Raw genomic sequence first — 24,417 nt, 5'->3', positions numbered from 1 at the left:
GTTCAAATGACAACACTGTTGAAAAAATTAAAATATAACAAAATATCATTATCTATCTATGATAGACATCTAGCAGTATTAGTAATAGAAACTAATAAATATTTATCAGTGTCTATAAAGTTACATTTTGTTATATTTGTAAATAAATTTACTCATTTTTATATTTAAATATAGTCTAAAAATGTATTATTATTACTATTTAGTCCATTTTGAAAAAAATAATTTTTAGAGACTAAATTTTAAGATAGAAGAAATCTCTCAAAATATAAGGATTAAAATGATAGTATCAAATTTATGATTTAATTTTTTAAAATTATTATATATAATATATTAATTAGGATGATTTATTTAAAAACCTTAGTGATACTAAAATTGGCTAAGGAAAAAAAAACAAAAACAAAATAGAAAAACGGAAGCTTCATGACGATTCCCCTTGGTTTGTAAGAGGGAGAAATCCGGTTTAATCGCGGGTGACGGCGCGTGCAACAACACGCATTTAATTATCTCGTCGTCTTCTTCTTCTTCTTCTTCTTCTTCAACTCTGTAAATGGAGACAACCAGAAGCAGCAGAGAGATCTAGTTGTACAAAGTCCTCTTCTCTTCAATCACACTGTCTTTCTTTATGGCGACTCAGCATTCGACGGCTCTAGAGCATAACGCAAAGCCAATGGAAAAGTCAGAGTGGTCGAAGGAGGAAGAAGAAGATGAGTTCGAGGAGTGTGTTCAAGAAGAATCAAATGGTTCTCTAACGCCTGTGCTCGATAATAGCTTGGACTGGAATGAGCTTGAGAAACAGAAGGTCGCGATCATGAGAGCTTTTGTTGAAAAGGAAGACTCCTCTGCTAAGGTTACTTACTCCTCTTCAATTTCTTGCGATTCGGTTGTTTTTGTTGCGTGTTTGTTCTGTTATAATGTTCAAATCCGCGCTTTTGTGTTTCTTTTGAAATTTTTGGTTGTTCTTACTGGAAAGATCTCGAGGATTGGCTTTCTCGAGATACATTTCACCACATCTTGCATTCATTACTCGAATTCGATCTGTTATGTTTTCCTTTTATTCTATCTTCATTTTGTTCATCAGGTCCCGTCCAACCTTTCCATTGAATCAACATTTTCCCACTTTTTAACTTGTTTCGGAGGTTACTATGTATCTTACGCTCTTTGGATTCGTCCAAATCTGTAACTCATGTTATTGTGCTTTTAAAAGTAATTTTTAAATCCTGATGTTGAATTCGCCTTTAGTTCTTCAATTAATTTGTCCATTGTTTTACTACAATTGGCCCACAGAAAACCGAATCATAGAATTCTTAAAATAGGCAGAGTTGCATTTTTTCCGGACTATCCATATTTCGAAAATATCCAAACCTTCAAGAGCAGTTAGCTTATGTAAGAAAACCTGTGAAATGGAAACTTTGGCGACTATTTGTAGAGATATTCGTTATATGAGAATCGAGTGGGTAAATTTTACCAGACGCATACCATCTAAATTAACAAGCCATTTGTTTCTGGCATTGAAGAACTTGTTAGAATAATTGGATGATTTGCGATTTTGAGATGAACGTTTCCATACGACTAGCTGGTTTCAAGCTGCACAGTGGATGATTATTTGCGACAGTTGCTTTTTACTATTTGCTAGAACTTAAGAACATTATGTGCATGCAAATAACTCTTGATAACTTCATTTTTTAAAGATCTTGGACATTATGCATCATGTTTGCAGGATGTAGATGATTTCATGATACGAAGGTTCTTAAGAGCTCGTGATTTAGATATAGAGAAGGCTTCTGCCATGTTTTTGAAGTACTTGAGCTGGAGAAGATCTGCTATTCCTAATGGTTTTATATCACCGTCTGAGATATCAACCAATCTTGCTCACAACAAGTTGTTTATGCAAGGTGTTGATAAGAGTGGACGTCCAATTGTAGTTGGCTTTGGTAACAGGCACAAACAAGGAAATATAGAAGAGTTTATTCGTATGTTATGACTTTGAGCTCATGTGATGTGAATACAGATTTGATGTTATTTATTTCACTTAAAAATCACATATGAAGGTTCTGATCAGTTCATCTTTTAACTCTTTTCAGGTTATGTAATCTTTGTTCTAGAGAAAATAAGTTCCAGGTAATTTCTGCTCCTCAATTTCAGTTGCCTGCATTTTAGTTGGTTCAAATGGAAAATTGTACCCTTTTTAGGGGAAATTTTGAGAAAATTTTAAATCATCTATATTCAACATGGTTATCCCCAATACATCTTCTAACAACATAGATTACAGAGTCAATGAAAGAAACCTTTATTATTATTTTTTAACTTCATTTTGTGGGGAAAAAGGTTGAAAATAATATAATTGAATCTTTCAGGATGCCAAGTGGGCAGGAAAAGTTTGTGTGTATTGGCGACCTTCAAGGATGGGGATACTCTAATAGTGATATTCGTGGATATCGAGCATCTCTATCAATCTTGCAGGTTTGACATTTGAACATTCAGGGAGTCCTTTATAGAAGTGTTTACTTGACTTTTTTGAAAAAATTGGATGCCAAAAGGATGCACCACCTCACTGATTTTTAGCTCTCCAAGCACTAAGATTATAGAATTGCATATCAAATAGTGTTAATAGTAGTTTGATTGTTTTGTTCACAGGATTGCTACCCTGAGAGGCTGGGCAAGTTATACATTGTCCATGTTCCTTACATATTCATGACAGCATGGAAGATGGTTTACCCATTTATTGACAAGAAAACCAAGAAGAAGGTAAAATTTCCATGACACATTTCCCTTGATGCAGGTTCTTATGTGCATCATTTAAGGTCCCATGGATGGATGACCCAAAATTTGGGGATAAATTTCCTACTTTTCAAAATTGAGGTTTTTTTACCTTTTGCTTACGTCATATTCGTGTGAAATTATCAAAACAAAACTTTGTGCACACAGATTTGCCTCTCTTTCCACTCTCTCGCTCTCTTGATCTCTTCCCTGTCTCGCTGTCTCACTCGCACTCTCTCTCTTGGTCTCCTATCTGTTAGTCACTCTTGGTTTCTTCTCTTCCTCTCTCTCTCTCTTGCCGGCAACACCCTATCTCGATCTCCTCTCTCCGGAAACCCTACTGCAACATTCAGATGGCCAGCAACGAATGGGCTTAATGAATGGCTGGCACGAAGGAAGGAAAATTAGGAGTAATTTTGTGACTTTGATTGATGATGTAAACAAGAAGGCAAATTTTTTAAGTTTCAAAAAGTGGGGCAAAAACCATCCTGGCATTATTTTTTAGGCTTTCATACAATTATCTCCATCATTCACTATCAGTCATAGAATTTGTCAATTTGATCATCCATCCTAAATTCAACTTAGGTGACAAGTACTTCTAACCAATTACTTAAAGTTACACTTTACACTGTTATATTGTATGTTTGTAGATATGCTTTGTGGAGGACAAAAAGCTGAGATCCACGCTGCTAAATGACATTGATGAGAGCCAACTCCCTGATGTATATGGGGGCAAACTTTCGCTAGTTCCAATCCAAGATTTCTAAATACCTTCAGAGATTGACAAACTGGTGAATCACTCTCTATCCTATAAATCCTTCACGGTTAATACCCATAGCCCTTCTCTTTTCTCTCCACCTTTCTTTTACTTGTTTTCTAGTTGCTGATAACGCAGTACTATAACAAGGTTAATAGTGTATAAGCTTTTATAGGGAAATAACTCTCTTAGAGAAGTTCTATTGTAGAAATCAGACTCTTACCTATGTTACTGAATTAATAGATTACTTATTCTTATTACGTTTTTCCTCGTGTTTGTACGAATGATGGTTAAAATACAGTTTGGTTCCTAAAGTTTCATTACCTTTTTAATAGAGTTCTTGAAGTTTTGATATATTAGACTAATAAGTTTCGAATCCAACCATTGTCCGTTGAAATCTTTAACAAAGAAGAGTGTGTTTAGAATATATTTTCAAGCATTTAATTTAAAAAATAAGTCATTTTAGAAAAAATTGGAATATTTGACAACCACTCAAAATAGCTTTTAGACTGTATTTTAAACTATTTTGATCAAAAGTGTTTAAATAAAAATGAGTTTTTTGAAATACATTTTTTTCTTAAGTCAATCCAAATGGGCTCGAGATGATATCACTACTTTTCTTGTTGTAAGAGTTCATTTAATTTTCTGGCTTAGTTTCTTTCTTTTCTTACTATTTAACATGATTAATTCACTTAAAAAAAGAAAACCCAAGTGTTGTCTAGTGGTTTATAGTGTTGAAACTATTGTTGTGTTAGCCTGCAGTATATAAGCAGATTGAAAGCTTCTACATTTTCTTTTGGTTAAATCTGTTACCTATTTCTCCCCGGATTAAATCACACAAAAACATCTTTGAACTTAGAAATTGTTAAATATAAATATACATATCAATAGAATAAATGATGAAAATGGATGAAACAGCTAATGTGAGAGTGCATATATGATATTCAGGAATATTTAGCCAAATGTGTCATTTATCAAACCTAATTTCACAATTGTTCCAACATTTATTGAAATTAACTCAAAATTCTTTCCATTTAGTTAGCATCTTCTTCTAGTACCCCAATTAGAGTTGGGGATTGAATCTTCGACCTCTTAGGTCGGAGTACATACCTATATCACTAACAAGCTCACTTTGGCTATTTACAATGGATTTTTGAAAGTCTCTCCTGATAATGTAGGACACTTTCACATCGGATTAATTATTTTCATAATTAAATTAATTGGTACCTTTATTACAATGGGTTGTTTTAGTAAATGTGTCCGATTCCCGAATATCATTTTTTTTCTTTTCATTTTTGATGTTCTTCGCTTACTTGTCTTCTCCATCTTACAAACTGATTAAAACTGTAGACACTTTTCTAGCTTAAGTTTTTCGACTTTTCACAGCATATATTCGAACCTCTATTCCGGCCAAACTCGAACACCTATCAAGCATTTTTTTCCATATATTTTAATTTCACAAAATTGAATAGGAACGCTTTCTATTACCTGCATTTTTTTCAAGGATTATTTCGGCCAAGTTCAGTTCAATCTCTTCTTTGTTGTGTATAATTCAATAGGGTATGTTTTCTGATACTAAGTCAACGGTCATGTTTTCTGAGTTTTATTGTGTTTATTACAAATTTCATATGTGAAACGTTAAAGTTGCGACATGTGTAATATGTAAAATGTTTAAGTTGCAACATATGTAGTGGAAATTTATGATACATCACTGTGTTATATATTGCATGTTAAATACTGCAACTTCGTACATTTGGTCCAATCAGAGACTAAAATTATTGTTGTCCATTCGTTTCCCGAGTCTCTATCTACTCGTCGGATCCAATATCCTTTTGATTTTTGGTTGGTCGCCTCCATTCACTGTCACGATAATTTAAAACGAACCATCTTCCCAACACTTTAAAATATACCAATACCAATATTCTTTTAACGATATATAACAACTCAAAATAATAACAAAGCAACTAATTTATATCAATTTCACCCAAACCTCAACTAACTTTGTAATTTAAGCATTAATAATTGTAGTTGAATTGTGTGGAAACTATGATGCACAGACAACCTATTGATCTGGTTCTTTATAGCTGATGGTACAAATGATGCATACGGTTTGATGGCTGTTGATTTAAGGAAAAAAAAAACCAAACACAGAATACTCAAATTTATGGTTTAACTAAACTGACTATGACACATTGAAATAATTAATGATACAACAAATTGATGGCAATAGAAAATGACTTCTAGAATATGATATGATAATACACAGAATTCAAGTACCTATATGTTAGAAGTATGATAGAATTTTTAAATTTTTCCACCGAACATAGAATATGATAATACACAGAATTCAAGTCTTGAGGTCTTTATGTGGATAGACAACCAAATGGCATTACCACGAGCATGTTAAAAATCTCGAATACACCAATCAGGCCAAATTCTAGCATAAAAGAACCTTAATAAGTCTTCTTATCACATGGAATTAAAACAAACATACAAATTTTTGGTTTTATCGGAGCAGACCGTCGAGAGTGAAAGCAGTTAAAACCAAATTCAAACTCTGGTTGGCTAGCTACTTACCGATAGTTTAGCCTTGTAGTAGCTGAAGAGTAATAATAAGACGAGCTTGGCAAATTTGACTCACCATATCTAAGATTATTAGAAGCCGTCACTTGTGGCAAACTAGCAGCATACACCCCACCTCGATCCTGAGAGGCCACGGCCGAATGGTAAGAACGATGTGGAGATGTCAACCTGTTCTGTGGACGATGTGGAGATGGTAACCTGTTCTGTGGACGATGTGGAGATGGTAACCTGTTCTGTTGACGATGTGGAGATGGTGACCTGTTCCGCGCTTGTGACAAAGGAGCGGTACGTAAGGCTGTAGGAGACAGCCGTTGGCTATAGTAACCAGGAGGAATATAATCTGTGTGAGTAACATCTCGATCCAACATGAACTGTGATGTATGATACTGGCGCCCATACACAAACCGACGGTCTCCATTATTTGTCTCGATATTATTGCGAATACTGTAGAAATTAAGAAGAAAAACATGTCATGGATTATCATTTTATATAGCTGCAATCTAAGGTAAGAAGAAAAGGCTCCAAAAAAAGCCATTTGCATATGACGACCACAAACAACTTGCCCACGGTTATCTCTAATTCCATCTTTCAAATGCAAGATGCAAAAATACCTCGGCAAGCCCCACATGATTCAGAATTCAGCAATAAGAGTGATCACAGTCACAGTTATCAACAACGTAAAAAGTACCAAATAATCATTGTGCACTCTGATTAATTAAATAAAAATTTAGACTGCCTCACAAGAAACACCGTTAAAAATGTTAAGTTTTAGATTAACTCAATCAACCAAACATTAAAAAAAATAATCTCCCGTTCAAACTGTCATCTGATAGTTCAGATCGTGAAATTAACAAACATAATTGTTCACAATGCAAAAGAATTAAAAACACCTTGCTGCAGGCCCACACGATTCAGAGTTGTCACAGTTATCGACAACATAAAAATAGCAACCAATAAAATCATTGTGCAGTCTGAAAAATTAAATAAAACTTTGGACCGCCTCAGAAAGTTCTGCTGAAAATCTTCAGGAAAAAAAAACTGCACAAACTGTCATACAACAGTTCAAATCCTATCCTAAAACTAAAAAATGTGTTCTCAATGCAAAAGAAAAGAATTAAAATATTACCTCACCAATCAAACATCTTAAAGACCCACTTGGTACGTTTTCCTGATTTCATTGGCAAACCATTTCTTCTACGTAATCAACTTCCAAAGAAAATCCCACAACAAATTTGAATAACTTTAAAATAACAATAGTAATTTGCAAAAAGGAGAAAAGAAGTATTATTTATTTCTAACATTTGGCTAAAACTACAAATATGTTCCACACAAAAAAATTATCATGAAACTGGCTGAACATTTAGTACCAATGAAACAAAAACCAAATCATTATCTAACGAAACCATAAATATTACCATCAGACAGTACACTATACGACTTGAAACACTCAGGGTTTTAGTTTGATAAACAATTATGTGGAGGAGAAATTTAAGAAAATATAATTGCCCCTTACCCTCGCACCTACTTAACACACTAAAAAGGAAAAAGAACTTAAAACACGTGTACAATAGAGCTAGAATTTTAGAGAACCAAATTTACATAAATAATAATTGTGTGTTTGGTTTAACTTTTCAAATGCTTAATTTTGAAAACAAGTCGTTATGAAAAAAATTGAAATGTTTGACAGTCACTCAAAATAGCTTTTGAAACACTTTGTATTCTAAACAATTTTTATTAAAAGAGTTTAAATAAAAATGTTTGTTTTAGAAAACACTTTTCTCTCTAGTCATTCAAAACCAGCACTGAATCAATTGGACAACTTGCAGCAAAAAAACCATAGAATGACCCAAAGCAGAGCAAATATTCAAGATGATAAGATAAAAGGAAAAAAAAAAAAAAAAAACCTTGCATAGGATTCTGGAGGGTGTCTAAAAGATTCTTCAGGAAAATATTTTCCTTCATGTGCCTGCTCAGGATGATAAGGTTCAACATGACGGGGATGATAAGGTTCAACATGACGGGGATGATAAGGTTCGCCATGACCGGGAGGGGCTTCTATTCTTAAAAGCCTAGGCTGCACTTGTGAATGAGAGACATGCAATCCTGGTTCAAATGGATCATACTGCCCATGATGGACATCATGTCCATGGTAGACATCATGCCCATGGTGGACATCATGTTGAGGTCTTGTCTCAAGGATCGGCAGGTAGTGCGCTCCAGACGACGGTTTCTCAAGAGGATATGATTTAACCACTTCTTTGGTTCGTGCAGACTTAAATGACGGCCGGATACCCACATTTGGACGGACATGTGATTTCTTAGCAGATGGTTTCTTGGCAATTGGGCGGAACAAGGAAATTAGACTCTTCACCTACAATATAAGACAAAGCCTCAGCAAATTATAATAAGCATTATTTCCTAAAAAAGAAAATTTGCTCGACAAATACATGAAACCTAGATCCGAAAGCAATTCAACATAGAATTTTAGGACAACATAACCTGTGTGTTACTGAGTTCCTGTCTAAATTTCCGATGACCCTCATAATTGTCTTTAATAGCATGTTTGAAAGCACTCTCTGGAAGAGGTAAGCAATCCTTGAATATCTTAAACTTCACCTACAGAAAAACCAAAGGTATCAAAAAAACAAGTCAATGAAAACAGGACAATAGATAATCTATTTGCTATTTTGATGCATACATCCCATCCATTTACAAGTCAGAAGGTACATAAATAGCCATGTGATAAAAAACCAAAAATAACACTCGAAGCACTAAATTCACAATTTCTTCAAGGCACTGCCCACCAATAGCTACAAACAAAACAATGAAAGTCATGCCCACCGGGATCAACAGTCAGACGGCCAGGCACTTGCTTCAGTTTTTTAAGCCCAAGTGAAGGAAGACAGCCGGATCGACCTTTTGGCCTTGATAGGACAAAGATAGACTTTTTCTTTCATCCCCCATCAATAAAAAATAAGATACATCAGATAAAAGGATATCCATACAAAACCAAGTTTCCTATAAATAAATGGAATTATTTAGAATCCCTCGCTAATTTCATGTATATTGTCACCTTCATCTTGCAATTACAGCCTATCTTCTCCTATGTACTTTCAAGGTGAAAGAATTTTGTAATTTCCTTTGGATAGGGCTATCTACATCCATTTTTTCAAGGTGAAGTTAATCTTATCCAAAAAAAAAAAAAAAAAAAGAAAAAAGGAAACAAAAAAACTCATTTAATATCAGTTACTCTGTCGTTTTTCATAATGAAATGTTCATTCAATAGCACAGGCAAATGAAATTTCACATCTAAACCTACACCTGGCCTTCAACAAGGAAAAGAATGACCCAAATTACACAATTACACCTACACCTGACGTTCAATATAATTCTTCGCAGTAGCGAAGAAAATAATGAAATATTCAATTGTACAAGCAAATGGGAAAGAAATTTTACACCTATAAGGCCAAATTTGGCTTATGATCCGTTTTAATTCAAGGAAAACAATTAAAAAAATGTTTGGCACACTTTGTATTTTAAAAAAGAAGAATAATGAAAATAATGATCCAAAATAACTCTTTCAAAAAACGAAAAAATGATGTCTCTGACACTGATTTGAAATTTCTTTTTAAAATTTTGAAAATATAAAGTTAATATTTATCCTAGTATTTTGGGATAGACAAAATAAATTCCCCCAGCCTATTACCTCTCTTTACCGCCCTGTTTTTTAAATTATTATTATTATTGCAATTTTTCACTAAATTGTTTGTAAAAACCTATATATTATTTAAACTAATTATTTAAATTGTACATAAAATATACACTAAGATTATATGACTTGAATATATTTTATTGATATATTTTCTACCAAAAAAATTGAAAAAAATATATAAAAGATGACATCTTTGTTAATGAAAAAGCATGTCCATTTACTAATAAACGAGATGTCAATGACGCCACTCTTTGCACTAGCATAATGTGCAACCCAGTTAATCTAAAGGGAAACTTTACCAACCCCATGCTCAGCATCATTATTAGACAAGGCCAAGCTAAAAGAGTAAAGGACCAATGTTAGCCCATGCCCAGAGTAAAGGACTGTTGTTTAGCCTTGAGCTTAGGGCAACTCAACCTCTATGGGGTGTTTGGGAAGTCCCGTTGGGGTTATTATAGTATGTGGATAATATTATTCTATAGGTTATAATCCAATAGTAAACTATAATAAAAAAAAAAGAATTTGAAATAGTAATATTGTAGTTAATTATTGGTTATACTAGTTGGAATCACAAACAATTATAATTGGAACCCCAAAAATAGAGTGGGATATAATATAGCCTACTCCGCCTACTTGAAGTTGGGGGCCCAAATAGTCTCTAATACTTAGACCCATAAACTAGACTCAATGGATCAAACATCGATTCAACATTGCACTGACCCATTGAATTGGCTCATTAGATGATAAATTATTTTACAAAACATATTTTTAGATTTGTTTAGATCAAACTTCATTACATTAATATTTTCTAGTCAGTTTAAAATGGGAACATGAATTTTTTTATTTTACACAATAAAATTGTTGATATTGCAATTTTTCTTTAAGAATTGTATTCTATTTGTTAAAGAAAATTATGTCAAAGAAAGTTACATTTTATATTTCTTATTAACTAGAAACTACGAAATATAAAAAAATGAAAAATAAAAGCTCACTTATTACAATATATAACATAAAGTAATGCATGTATGTATATATATTGACTTATTAATGCATGTATATAACATAAAGTAATGCATGTATATATATATTGACTTATTACAATATATAAATATAAAGTAATATATAAAAGCTCATTAGGTCAACCCAACATGGAGCACCATAGTCATAATAATTGTGTAGGAAAATTATCTTTAGTCCCTGAGTTTTCAACTATAGGTGCATTTAGCCCCTAAGATTTCTTTTAAGGATAGGTTTAAAAGATCCAAGAGTAATTACTTATTATTTCAAAGGTTGACAGAACATTTAAACTAAAAATAATAATTAAAGAAGGAGAGGGAACGAGGGTTTGGGGGAGAAGATGAAGATATTTTTTGTAATTATGATTTTAATATAAAATGTCATGTCAATATCTAAAATAATTAAAAAAAATACTCAGAAACCTTTTAAACCTATTCTTAAAAGCTCAAGGACTAAAAAAGTACATATTAAACCTTAGGAATCAAACACACCTATTGCTAAAAACTCGAAGACTAAAAAGATAATTTTTTTTTCTAAATGTAATTAAATGACTCTAGGGCACTAGATACTTAACCCTACCTCACTCTTCATACTACTTTACATATTTTTCCATTGTGTAAAGTGACAAGCTCTCGAGATAAAAGTATGATGCCATATGCTAGCTTTAGGCGACTATAAAGATTTTAAATTATTAAGTTTTCCCCTTCACGTCCAAATATCCCTGCTTGTGTAAAAGTCAACCCTCTTGATTAGTTTTACTCCATTAAAAAGAAGCAACCTTTCATGCTTTTTGTTCTCTCATTCAAACTCTAGAAAATGATAAGAGCCAAAGTTTTATTTCAAAGAGTTCACTTGGTGATGGAAAAATAGGGTTAATTGGCTAATATTCTAGGCCAATTACCCTTTTACCCCACTAATAATGAACTCCATAACTATGAATCTTTCCCCTCGTGTATGAGACAACATGATCATTTTAATAAAAGATTCACAAGTTTGAATCTTGGAGGATTACTCTTGGAGGCTACTTGAGGCTACATCAATTTGGATTCAAAACAACCCATTGGGCCAACGTTGACTGTGGCTAGTGGAAGACAAGGAAGCTCTTGGCGCGCAAATCGTAAGAGGGAAAATTGAGTGTTGAGCTCATTGCTAAATAACCCACATATATTTCAGTGGAACCGTTTAAAATTCAAGATAAAAAAGAAGAAAATTAAAGAATCATCAAGGATAGATTTTTATAACCCAAGAAAAATGTTCAAGTCTATCTTTGCTCTTATGTTTCTTATACTTTGAGCATTAAACTCTTTTCATTAAATGAAAAATTATGTTTCTATTAAAAATAAAAAAGAAAATAAAAAAATAAATAATAAATAAAAGAAGAAGATGAAAGTTCAAGACTCGAAATTACTCCTTAACCAAGAAAAGGTTAATTCACATTCAAGAAAATCAATGGATCAATCATATACCTACTATGAGATTGAAACAAACTTGAGAATCCAACAAAATGACTACTTTGATTATATAGCATTGGAGAAAATAAAGAAAACGGCAAAAGAACTCCAACATTCATTGGGGAAAACAACAAAAATATATCTCAATATCAACTCATTTGCAAGAGTTCAAGAAAGAATTGATTTTGTATAATGAAGGAAAAACAAAAGAATCTTAGTTGGAAACTTTTCAATAAAAATCTTGATTGAAGATAAATTTGGGAAAAATCTCGTTGAGACTATGCAATTGACAAAGGTGATTGGGGAAAAAATCAAGCAAACGAAGTAGAAGAAAAAGAAGAATTTGAAGATGTTGATTCGAAAGTAGTCTCGAGCGAAGAAGAAAAAAACGCAACGAAGGAGATCAAAACGAGGTATCAAACATCAAACCTCTAACGTCAAGGTGGAAGTCGAAAAATCAAGCAAGAACGACACGCTAATTGCATCGAAAATCAATCGCTAGAATGTTGAAGAACTTGAAGCGAATAATGAAGACATGATGCTTAAGGGTTCTCTTCAAAAGGTGATTGTCTGGTGATTGGTCCTTTGGTTACGACTTTGAATGAGTTTGATGGAAACGTCTTTTTCAGGTTTATGGTTGATGGAGATGTTCGGTTTTCTATGGCAATGTTTGATTTTCTATCTCAGATTTACCTTTTTTATTATAATATTATTGTTCAAGTTGTAGGGATGTTGGTTAGGCATACTTAAGGACGAATTTTCTTTTTGGTGGGGTACAATGATGAATGAAGAATAGGGTTAATTGGATAATACTCTAGGTTAATGTTAGGAACTAAGATAGTATGGGATGTCTTTGTCCCATATTGGTTAGAATGGGATGACTAATATTGGTACTTAGGTGGCTTAGCTCCTCACCCCAATAGCTGGCTTTTGGGATGCGACCCACCCCAACATTGGTTATCTCATTCTAACCATTATGGGATAAAGGCATCCCATACTACCTTGATTCCTAACAGTTAATTCCTCTTTTACCCCAATAATAAACACTATAAATATGAGCCTTTCCCCTCTTATATGAGACAAAGATCATTTTAATAAACGATTCACATGCTTGATTTTTGGAGGATTACTCTTTAGGCTACTTGGGCTACCTCATCATTAAACAAGGGGAAAAACGACGCAAAGCCCTAACTTCAATGTTCCACGAAACTTAGCTTCATCAGGCTCATGGCCCAAAAGATCCAAGCCCTAACTCAACAACATGCAAGTTATACCCCACTCGACCCTCCTATTCATCGAAACAGGTATGAATCACCATTTTGGAAGTTGGGCAGACCCTCGAGTCAATCCATTTTAGTCAAATTTTGATATACTTGTTAGACGAGCTTGTTTAGCCTACAAGTAGGTCAATCCAAATAGATATAATGCATTATGTATTACATTCTACATATATTAATAGATAAACATTTTTTTTTTGCTAACTCATGTGTTTATATTTCATATCACATAATTTATATTTTAAAAAATAGTGTATAACAAAAAAAATAGAAATTTTCTTAAATAATATCATATTAAAACGACTTATAATATCGATACCCTTATGGAGTAAAATTAAGGGGGAAAGACCAAAGAGTTTGAAATAAAATTTAATAGAAAAACAAGTTTTAATAAAATTTAGTTTAAAGAACCCAAACAATATTTTAAAAAATATATTAAAAGAGTTTATTGTGAATCGGGCTCATCTTAATTGATCAGCCCATGCCCGATTCAAATTTTCATCCAATGTGCCAAATCCATAGGCCTAGACTATGAGCTAGGCTATTGGAGGTTAGATCGACCCAAGCCCATCTCCAAATAGTGGTTTAGGCCTACTACAATCAAGCTCTAGCCAAGCTCAAGCCTATACTTTTCTAGGTCAAGTCAGGTTTGCGTGTGACTTAGAACTCGAGGACAACACTGTAAAACTATAGGACAATAATAGGAATGGTAGTAGAGGAATATTAGGAGGATATTAGTAATTAGATAAGAGTTTGTTAGGGAAGTTGGCTATAAATATAGTGAGTCGGGAAGGGAGAAGATAAGCAATATTTCGTGAGTGAATTAGGGCTTGTCTCAAGATTGGGAGGGTCCAAGTACCTCGAATACTTGGTTAAGCTCAAGATTGAGAGTTATCTCAAGATTGGGAGAGTTATTTTGGGAGAAGGTAACCAAGTGTTCGAGGTACTTGGACCCTCCCAATCTTGAGATAACTCTCAAGCCCTAATTCACTCACGAAATATTACTTAACTTCTCCCTTCCATACTGACTATATTTATAGCCAACTTCCCTAACAAACTCTTAACTAATTACTAAGATACCCTTAGTATTCCTCTACTATCATTCCTATCAGACCATTTGATCAAGGTCGTAATTCTAAGAGAGCTCCCAACCACTCGATGTAGTCCCCAATGTATATAAAAACACTAACATTTGAAAAACTTGCACTATATGCTTAATTCATAAGGCAAAAAACATTGCCTAACATGAAAGCTATACAATTTCGATGATGTGCTTGATTCAAACATCTTAATTGAGATGTTTGAACTAGTTAAGGACCCCTTGCCATAAAACAATTAGGGTTCTACCATAACTTAACATATTGAGTTGTGCACTTGAGTTTTCAAACCTCCATAACGAGAACAAAAATTAGCAAACTATGCACACATTGAGTTGTATGCTCAAGCTTTCACACCTCCATATATTGACAAAAGAAAAAGAGCAAAAATGCTTGCACAAATCTTCGTTTTATGAGAAACTACCCATCTTATTTTAAATCTACACAATAAGGGTAAGTATTTCTTACCTGCGCTTGAAATTGCCCATTGAAAGCAGTTGGTTCCAAATCCAATGCACCTTTGCTAGTAGCTTCGTAGATTCCATAAAGAAGCTTTGAGTCCGTGTCAAACAAAAATAGCTTCGTGTCAGGACTTATATTCTTCACGACTTCGATTTTCCCTTTTGGTAAGCCAAAAACACGATATTGATAACATTCAGGCTTCGTCTTTCCATTGCACATAAAAATGAATCCAGAGGGATATTTCTCCCCCTCCGTTTTCTCGTGCTTCTTCTGATCATTGACAAGAGGGTTTGAAGTTGAAACTGAAGCACAAGTTGGACCATTAACAAGATTTGATCTTGAAGTAGAATGGGCAACTTTTAGAGTGGAAGTTTCACTCGTCTTCCTTGACTTCTTCTTCTTCGCCAGTTTATTAACACCTTTCTTTGACATAGAAAGATTCAAGGGTGGTTCTTTACCCTTTTTACCCTTTGATGCTTTCCCTCTCCTCTTTGTCATTGATGACTGCCACAACTTAAACAATCAAAACGGTTGCATATTTACAAGAAAAATCTTGAGTAGAAAAAGAATTGCAGGGATACATTATTAACCCATGAGGCTTCACAAATGAACTTGATTCAAAGTTTTTTTTATGACGAACTTGTTTAAGAGTTTCAAAAACTTATAACTAAATCTCCGAGATCTTCAAAATAATGTGATGATAATTCTTTTTTCTGCTAACTACTTTAATGGAAAGATGACGAGGCATTTTGCAAATGATTTTATATCAAAATAAAGTTTGTTCATAAGAGAATTATTTTTAGATTTCCATTTGCAACCCCTTCCTCGTTATCGCACCCTCCCCTTTCCCGGCTCCCTCCTCTTCCCTTTAGCTTACTAATCCTTCTCTACTCTTCCTTTTTCCCTACCATTAAAGCACAACAAACTAGACCCAGTTGCTCGTCCCCTATTGAGACATATTGAAGCAATACTAGAGAACAAAGCAACATGAGCAAGGGATGGGCATTTAGCAAACAATCAAGCTAGAGCATGATTGAATAGCAACATAGAAAAACTAGAGCACAAACAATGAGGAAATAGCAACACTAAGAACTTTTTCTTTGACCCCATGATGGACAACCTTCTTCCTCTCTTCCCTTTCTTCCCACCTTACTCCTCCCTCTCCACATCCCATCACCTCTCAAGCATGAAAAACTAAACTCAATTGTTAAAAATGAAACAATTTGAATTTGAAGAGTGATGAACCAAATAAAAAAGACCAAGCAACAACCCCAAAACAGCACGATGAGCAAACACAGTGCTAGATAACTAATTTTTATGCCTAGTCATAATTAGTTTAGAAGAGCAAGCAAAAAAGGGAAGGTCGACTAGGTAAAGAAAGGGATGAGAGAGCAACTAGACATGGAAGAAGGAGAGATGACTGAACCAGGAAGAGGAGAGACTATAAGTGCTATTTCTAATTAGCTTTGTTCATGCCACCTTAGAAGGTAACAAAGTTTTTTCCCTTGGCAATCGAACTTTAAAGTAATATAAAATCAATTTTATAAATGTTGCATCATCTCTTTGTCAACTTAGCAAATGGAGAACTAATCAAAAGCAATTCCAAAGCATTTTGGAGACCACGGTGCAAAACCTTTATGTACTTAAAAGACCTAAACAACTTAGATATATATGAAGCGTCACCTTATTCACACCAAAAGATAGCCAAAAGCAGAACGCATCAACACTTGATATGTTCTCTACCTTAGATATTTCAAACACCTCGTGTCACACCAAAAGAATGCCAAAGAAGGACCACATGCATTGTTTTAGGCCCTCCATCATGCAACAAGATCTCCAAACGGGGGAACATCAACAGATGATTTATCTTTAAACATGGATCACAATTCTTTAAGCTGTATTTTTGGAGCCTTATAATCAAAATATGAAGAAACCCAATCCAATACTATATGCCTAAAAAAAGGGTAAAATACATTTTTTTGTCTTTTAAATTTGAGGATAAGTTTCTATTTAGTCCCTAACTTCCAAAATTTGACAATTTACTCCCTAGCTGTTGTAAAATGGTTCTAAAAGGTCCCATAAGTTGACAATTAACTTGCACCAACTAAATCTTATTTAATGTTATGTGGCAAAGAACTTTTCCCTTCTCTTTGTCTTCATTTTTTCCATGAAAATGATTATGCCATTAGAGTGTATCAATAGCAGCCTCAACACTTTTTTAATATTAAAGCCACCATCACCTCCATAATGAGCCATGACATCTTGGTCATCTATTCTTACTCCATTGTCGCTCTTCTCCTTCCATCCTTATCACTCTCCTCTCTCTCCATTGATTAGTCAATTCTTTCAATTGTTTTCTATAAGTACTCGACATTTAAGCATCCTTCCAGCACTCAATTTTTATGTACTTTTGAGGATCATTCTTCTCTAATCCATCGGGTACTCAATTTTTGTGACCTAATCCATTTGATTTTTCTTGTTTGTATGTTGAATTGAAACATTTGTTTCAAGACTTGGAAACCCAAATCTTGTAACATGTACTAAAATTCAAAATCATAGATTGATATTCTTGAACTCTGAAGGAAACCAAATTGGATTAAGTGGAAATATTTTATTCCCTACATTCTCGGCTTATGTACAAAACTCATATTTATGTTTTATCTAGTGAAGAAATTTGGTTAACCTCTCATGGAGAGGTAATCGTCATTTGACATAAGCTCATATCTGGATTGAGCTATTTAATAATTTGAAACGCACATTGGATTGAAATTGGAGTACTGTGTAAAGGCTCCCACGCCCAACAAAGGGGAGATCTTTTGGAAATTGAAGTTGTTATTGAAGGCTTGAAAGTTCTATCAACAATGAATGCTATTAATCATCCAATTTAGTCGAGTCTGACCATCTTTCTACAATGCGACATCAAAGGAAAGTTGGAAAGTTTGATGAAAATCAAGCAAGAGATGCCTAAGGCTTGCAACAAATTTCATGGATATCATCTTCAAACATAATAGTAGAGTTATAACTTGGTGGCACATACCCTTGCAAATACAGCAAGTCCAACTCCGATTTGAGGAAAGTAAGTTTGGGACCATCTTTTTCTTTATTTTTTCCTTATGGTGTTTTCTATTTTCTATTTCATATATAATCCCATCATCCCAACTACATCGTCAAAGGAATTGAACTTTTTTCCACAAGTAGACTTGATTTACATTTTGAATTAGGCTCCTCAGTTTAAATTACAAACAACCCCCATCCCACATTCATTCATATCTTACATATTTTTTACGAAAGAGATAACATGGATAAGAATAGCTATGATGTGATATAACCCCATTAATCTTACCCCATACAAGACAAATATTCCATTTCTACTTCTACCAAGTGTGTTTAGGTGAGGGTAGACCATTACCATTTACTTTTTCTCCTCGATCTTTTCTTCTTCATTCCCTTGTCTTTTCTTCTATTTATTCCTCTCCTCTTTGCTTCCCTCTAATATTCTTATTTTCACATCTCTTCCCTCCCTACTTGAAGAAGATAAACAATTCCAAAGATGATGTTTGTTGGAAACCTTGATGTTTTAAATAGTGTTTTCAAAATGCAAAGTGCACCTTAAGGCGACAAGTCCCTTGATCGTCTCAAAGCGAGAGGCAACAAAAATGTGTCGCCTAACTAAAGCGAGGCGAAAATAAATAAATAATATGTTTATAGAAAGCATAAACTTATAACGATCATGGGTTGGCCTGGTGGTAAAAAGGGAGACATAGTCTCAATAAATGGCTAAAAGATCAAGGGTTCTATCCATAGTGGCCACCTACCTAGGAATTAATTTCCTACGAATTTCCTTAACACCCAAATATTGTAGGATCAAGCGAGTTGTCCTGTGAGACTAGTCCAGGTGCACATAAACACTCACGGATATTAAAAATAAAAAAATAAACTTGTATAAATATAGTAATATAAATTGTCAAAGACTCAAAGTTTAAAACTAAATAGTAAAAACATCCAACTATCAAAAATATCCAATAATAATCAAGTCATGAAGAATGAACAAAAAATAAAAGTAACATATCATCAAAGGTCAAAATCATCATCCTCCTTCCCATTTAAATATAAGGCCTCATCTAGTGATCTCCTTGCAATTAAATATATTTAGTGCGCCCCTCCTTTTGGCCATGCAACAAAGTTTATTAAAATATAATATTCCTTTTTGTTCCATTCAAAATCTCTCTCTTCTTCTCCTAATTACTCTAGCACCTCTAAAACTATTTAATAAATATTATGCCACAAAACCCCATAAAGCACTCAACTATTTAAACATTTAATAAATATTATGCCACAAAACCCCATAAAGCACTCGATTATTTAAACATTTAACTAATATTATGCCACTAAAACCCCATAAAGCACTCAACTATTTAAACATTTAACTAAAAATCAAGTCACGTTAATTAAACAACATTGTCAATAAAAATAGATTATTCTAAAAAACATTGTATAGAATTAAGTTATCACTAGCCAATTTGAAAACCAGCATTACCATGTAAAATTCAAGTTTTTTATATCAATTCCATAAATATGCTCAAAGATTCATCCATGTTCATCATGATTCAAAATTGTACTTGAAAAGAAATAGAACTCCTTGTGACCTTTTGAGGGCCAATATTGACTAAGAATGTTAAAAAGACATTAGGAAGCATTATTGCAAGTGCAACACTTGGAACTGAACAATTTCAAAACTCGTCATACATCTTATGAATTTAATATTTATTTTCCTACGTTTTACCACATTCACTAATTTATGGAAGAACCTAATAACTCCATTGTTAACCTACATAAACGTGTATTTCTTACAACAAGTCTCCTTCCCATACTAAGTGCAGGAATTCCCTAACTTTCCATTGAGCCAAAATAAGTATGACATGAGATCCCACTTTCCAGTCTCCACTATTTGGTATAGATATAATGAAAACCCATCCAAAACAATTTTGGAAATAGAACCATGCATATGTATGTATATAAGCAATATATGTAAACATGTATTTCAAAGTTCCCAATAATCTTCAAGCATATATCATATATGCGTCTGTTCACTTAGGATTCTCAAACCTAAGCCCAACAAAATTGACTCTTCTAATGCAAGAACAATTCAACTTCTACTGATCTTAACAAATCACAATTTTATCCTTAAAGGTGCCATAAGGTATACTTCTTCCATAATTAATAACATTGGCCTTTCTAAGTCAAGTCTTACATATTGATCCCATTTCACAGCAGTCTTCGAGAACAAGATCTTTCATCGCAGAAAAATTGATGGGTCTATCCAACTTAAGTAACTACCATCCACCGCCAATTATTTCCTATTCTAAGTGAAGCAAGCATCCAAGATAAACCTTGCAAGCCAATGGCTTGGCATCGTTCAAAGCAACTCAACCATCATTAGCAAGATTGAAATCTAAGAAATTAAACGAGCAAAGGGGGAAGAAAAATATGGTAAACTTCTTCACATCTCCCAAGCATTCTAAATTTATGGGAATAATATTCTATCTCTGCCCTACTGATGAACTGGCAATCATACAACAAAATAAAAGGGTTGAATAAATCTAAACAGAACAATTAATACGATAACTATTGGACAGTCAACTTTCTGAGCACCAATGTCAAGAAGTACAGGATAGGATTCAAAGAAAGGCATTGCAACTGCAGCTCTGCTGAGTGGAATAAAATGTTTTCAATGAAGAGGAGAGGAAGAGGGAAAGGGGGTAGCGACTGTGAGAAGCAATCTCAACATGATAAAAACAAAAGTTAAATCGTGTGAAATCCTACCCCAGAACAAGTAAATTGTATAGAGCGTGAGAGCACTGCAAATGAAAGCGATCAAGATGGAACATATTTGTTCGACATAATTTAATCAACCCTCAACAACCAATCGCTGCAGCAAGCAAATACCAAAGATTTCAACAGCTATTTCATATCAGTAATAAGAACAACAATTCAAGAAAGTCATCTTCAGTAGAAAATTAACAAAAAGAAAACGAAAATTGAAGATCAAAACTCGACAAGATTAGTAAGTTCAAATGAAAAGGCAGACGAGACTAACTGCCCATGATTATAACAACAACACGGCTGCTAAAATTGATATGAGCTCAGAAAAATAACACGAAATTAACGGAAGAAAGCTTCGAAAATACCTGGAAACGTAGCCTCTCAAAACTCCGCTAGCGACGATTAGGGCTGGGGGAGACGGGAAGGGAAAAAATGAATCGGCGGCATCGACTGAAGGAAAGAGGATGTATTTATATGGCCCTTGAGATATTGTGGGAAATCGTTTTCTTTTTTGTTTTTTTCTTTGCTAAAATATAGAAAATACTCTTTGTAGTTTATTACAAAAGCTAAATTTAAAAAAATAATAAAAAATAATAAAAAAAAAAGAAAAAGAAAAATCACATAAACTTTCTATTTCGTGTCAAAAATACCCCTAATTTTCAAAGATACGCTTTTAAATGGAAAGTATTAGCGTTTTGTTTCAAAAATACTAGCAAAATCTAGCCAAGAGAATTTACTTAGTCTTGTCCTACAAAATAATGAAAATAACACATCTGTGATATTTGTCACAGATAGTCTAATGCTTAAATTAATTTTCAGCACGAGGTCATAACGAGTTTTTTAGAGAATAAGATAAACTTACTTGATATAAACTCTCATACTCTATATATAGTATAGCTAAACCCATTAAATATAAAATTGAACACCCAAACTTGAAAATTCAGGCCTAAAGTTAAGTCATTTACCCTAAACAAAAACAAAAACTTGTGTGTCAATTTACTCTTTTATTATTTAAATATGTGTTAAATATTATCCCTTAATCTTTTCTATTTCCACTAAATTTTGGATAACTGTTTTGAGTCAAGGTCAATTGGGTCAATGTCACTCTTTAATGTTTCTTAACTTTATCCACAATATTGTCTTTCATCTTTTTATATTTCTATTTGATATTTTTCTATCAACTGAGCATAACTCAATTAATTAAGATATATATTCTCGACCAATATATTATGGTTCAAATTTCTACCCTACATATTGTGTTGAACTAATTAACCTTTTAATATGCTATACCATGGATTCAACCCATCATTCTATATTATTAAATAGTGTTATTAAATAGGTCTGGAAAAAGGGATAATAAAAGAGGCAATATGTCACATCAAATGAAGACTATGACAAAATAAGGTCGTCGGATTCAATGGGTCCAATTTTATTTCAAGCGCCCAAACATGTCTTAGTTCTAAATTCATGGGTCGAACACCCCTAAAAATGTTAAAGCTAACCTGATGAAAGGTCAAGCACACCATGACTTGTGTGTTTGACTACTCTTGAAAATGGAGAATGTGCATTCACAAGCTAGTTTAAAGTCCAAAAGGCTTGATTAATCACTCTGACTTGAAAATAGATCATAAACCTTGTTATGGCTAAAAATTTGACATGCTTAAAGTTAGAGGACTAATGAGTTCGAGGACAATGTAATGTGACTCATACATAAAGATGTCCACAGGACAGGGCGAGGCTGGGGATGCCATTCTCCATCCCCGTCCTCGCTCCCCATTTCATTCCTCATCCCCGTGAATTTCCCCACTAAGATCAGGACGGGGATTCCCCGTGGGGAATTCGCGGGGATCGGTTCCCCGGGGGAAACATTACTTTTTTTTTTTTTTGTAAAAAACAAAATTAATTTAAATCACTAATGTGGGAAAATTTTAATTAAATAATTAACTTTATCACTAAATTATTTATTATGGTTAGTTTTATATGACAACTGAATTTAAAGATAAATTATTCAAATTTTGGTCTAAAAAAGCTAATTAATTTTTTTAGTAGAAAGAAATAAATATAAATCAAATTATTCACATATATAATCTAAATTTAAAGATTCAATTTAAACATATTCATTATGTTTCCAATAAATAATCAAATTTGAAATGTAAATGTAATATTTATATAATAATAATAATAACATAACATTAGATGACTATACTAAATAAATATGTAAAACCTAATCGAGGCGAGGATGGAGAACGGGGCGGGGTCGGGGCCGGGGAATGCATTCCCCATCCCCATCCCCATTTAGCTCACAGGGATTTTTTATCACCCACTCCCTCCTCCATTCCCCGCCTAATCAGGGACGGGGCAAGGCCCCCGGGGACCCCGTCCCCATGGGGAAATTGGACATCTCTATTCATACATAACTCAATCATTCTCCTAGGATCGAACATGGAAAAACACATAAGGACAATTCTGTTGGGTTTTATGTCCTCAAACTCGTGGTTTGTAAACAATAAACTTATTATGGTAATCAATATAGACGTTATCGAAGTTTGATTTAATAAAGTTGTTATTGAATGTTTGAACTGCTCATTTCATTTTCAGAAATAACATAAATCCAATTAACTAAGATTCATGGCTATTACATGAGTGCTTGAACTTTATATGGAGATATAAGAGTGGATCAAGTTTGAGTAAATCGCCAAAATGGTCTATAGTATACAGATAAGCCTGGGTACCTTATTATGGGGACACTATCGAATTCAACCCACTTTGTAGATGTTACAATCATTGTAAAGTGCTACAGCGAAGTGATCCTGATTCATTCATGTGGAGACATGCGAGTGGAAACGTACTATGCAAAGAGTTTGTATAAGATCGGACCAAGAAATAAGTCACTCTTACTTTATAACGTTGTTTACTATTTAAGACCGACTATTTCAAAGCAATGACCTAGGTAACTTAACCTTAATCCTGAGCTAACTACGAACTCTTATTTATTCGAGATTATCATTAGATTTACATGGGTGAGAGTTGGCTCAACAACACGAGCTCAATAAGTCTCCCATTTTAGGTGTAAGACCGGGTAGATAGCTGGGGACATAGGGTGCAAGATGGAACTCACTCCTACCCACTTTCAGGGATAACAGAGAGGTTGTTCCCTTAAGTGCTAACTCGAGGTTTTGAACTAAGGGCCCCACGTTCTCATTGGCCCGAGAGGGACTCAATTTAGTTATTGGATCATAAACCAATTGTTCTTTATGTTGGATTTTATGTCCTAAAACTCGCAGTTTGTAAAATGATAAACATTTTCTATTATCAATATACTTGTTATTGATCTCATAAATTGTATGAAAGTCTAAATCCAATAAACTAAAATCTATGACTATTGTATGAGTACTTGAACTTTATGTGGAGACATAAAAGTGGATCGGGTTCGAGTAAATAGTCAAAATGATCTATGACACATGAATGAGGTTGGGTACCT

The 24,417-nt window shown here is 33.7% G+C and overlaps 2 protein-coding genes across 3 annotated transcripts; one reads left to right on the top strand and one right to left on the bottom strand.

The window, feature by feature from the left end:
* The first annotated feature begins 352 nt into the window (after window positions 1-352).
* LOC120084682 (patellin-4) lies at window positions 353-3,781 on the top strand. Its single transcript, XM_039040519.1, has 6 exons — window positions 353-847; window positions 1,718-1,970; window positions 2,082-2,118; window positions 2,355-2,460; window positions 2,635-2,745; window positions 3,408-3,781. Exons 1-6 carry the CDS (start codon window positions 623-625, stop codon window positions 3,522-3,524), a joined length of 849 nt encoding a protein of 282 aa, XP_038896447.1. The 5' UTR covers window positions 353-622; the 3' UTR covers window positions 3,525-3,781.
* A 2,001-nt stretch (window positions 3,782-5,782) lies between these two features.
* On the bottom strand, window positions 5,783-21,452 carry LOC120081120. 2 transcript variants are annotated; one of them, XM_039035801.1, is made up of 6 exons: window positions 21,302-21,442; window positions 20,937-21,042; window positions 15,120-15,617; window positions 8,597-8,713; window positions 8,002-8,468; window positions 5,783-6,541 (listed from the first exon to the last, which is right to left on the bottom strand). In XM_039035801.1, the coding sequence occupies exons 3-6, from the start codon at window positions 15,609-15,611 to the stop codon at window positions 6,088-6,090; spliced, it is 1,530 nt and encodes a 509-aa protein (XP_038891729.1). In that variant the 5' UTR covers window positions 15,612-15,617; window positions 20,937-21,042; window positions 21,302-21,442; the 3' UTR covers window positions 5,783-6,087. The 2 variants fall into 2 exon arrangements, with proteins under 2 accessions (XP_038891729.1, XP_038891726.1); XM_039035798.1 differs by lacking the exon at window positions 20,937-21,042 and having other exon boundaries at window positions 21,302-21,452.
* Between the last annotated feature and the right edge of the window lie 2,965 nt (window positions 21,453-24,417).

This window comes from Benincasa hispida, chromosome 1 (genome assembly GCF_009727055.1).
Source record: "Benincasa hispida cultivar B227 chromosome 1, ASM972705v1, whole genome shotgun sequence".
NCBI lineage: Eukaryota > Viridiplantae > Streptophyta > Magnoliopsida > Cucurbitales > Cucurbitaceae > Benincasa > Benincasa hispida.
This window is presented reverse-complemented; position numbering and strand designations above follow the sequence as displayed.

What these genes read in the sequence shown, in the direction of transcription:
- LOC120084682 (XM_039040519.1), top strand. Translation starts at nt 623, where the DNA reads ATGGCGACTCAGCATTCGACGGCTCTAGAGCATAACGCAAAGCCAATG. An exon ending in AGGAAGACTCCTCTGCTAAG is followed by an intron (nt 848 to 1,717) that starts GTTACTTACTCC and finishes TCATGTTTGCAG; the next exon opens with GATGTAGATGATTTCATGAT. An exon ending in CTAGAGAAAATAAGTTCCAG is followed by an intron (nt 2,119 to 2,354) that starts GTAATTTCTGCT and finishes TGAATCTTTCAG; the next exon opens with GATGCCAAGTGGGCAGGAAA.
- LOC120081120 (XM_039035798.1), bottom strand. Translation starts at nt 15,611, where the DNA reads ATGACAAAGAGGAGAGGGAAAGCATCAAAGGGTAAAAAGGGTAAAGAA. An exon ending in AGGAACTCAGTAACACACAG is followed by an intron (nt 8,469 to 8,596) that starts GTTATGTTGTCC and finishes CTTATATTGTAG; the next exon opens with GTGAAGAGTCTAATTTCCTT. An exon ending in CCTCCAGAATCCTATGCAAG is followed by an intron (nt 6,542 to 8,001) that starts GTTTTTTTTTTT and finishes TAATTTCTACAG; the next exon opens with TATTCGCAATAATATCGAGA.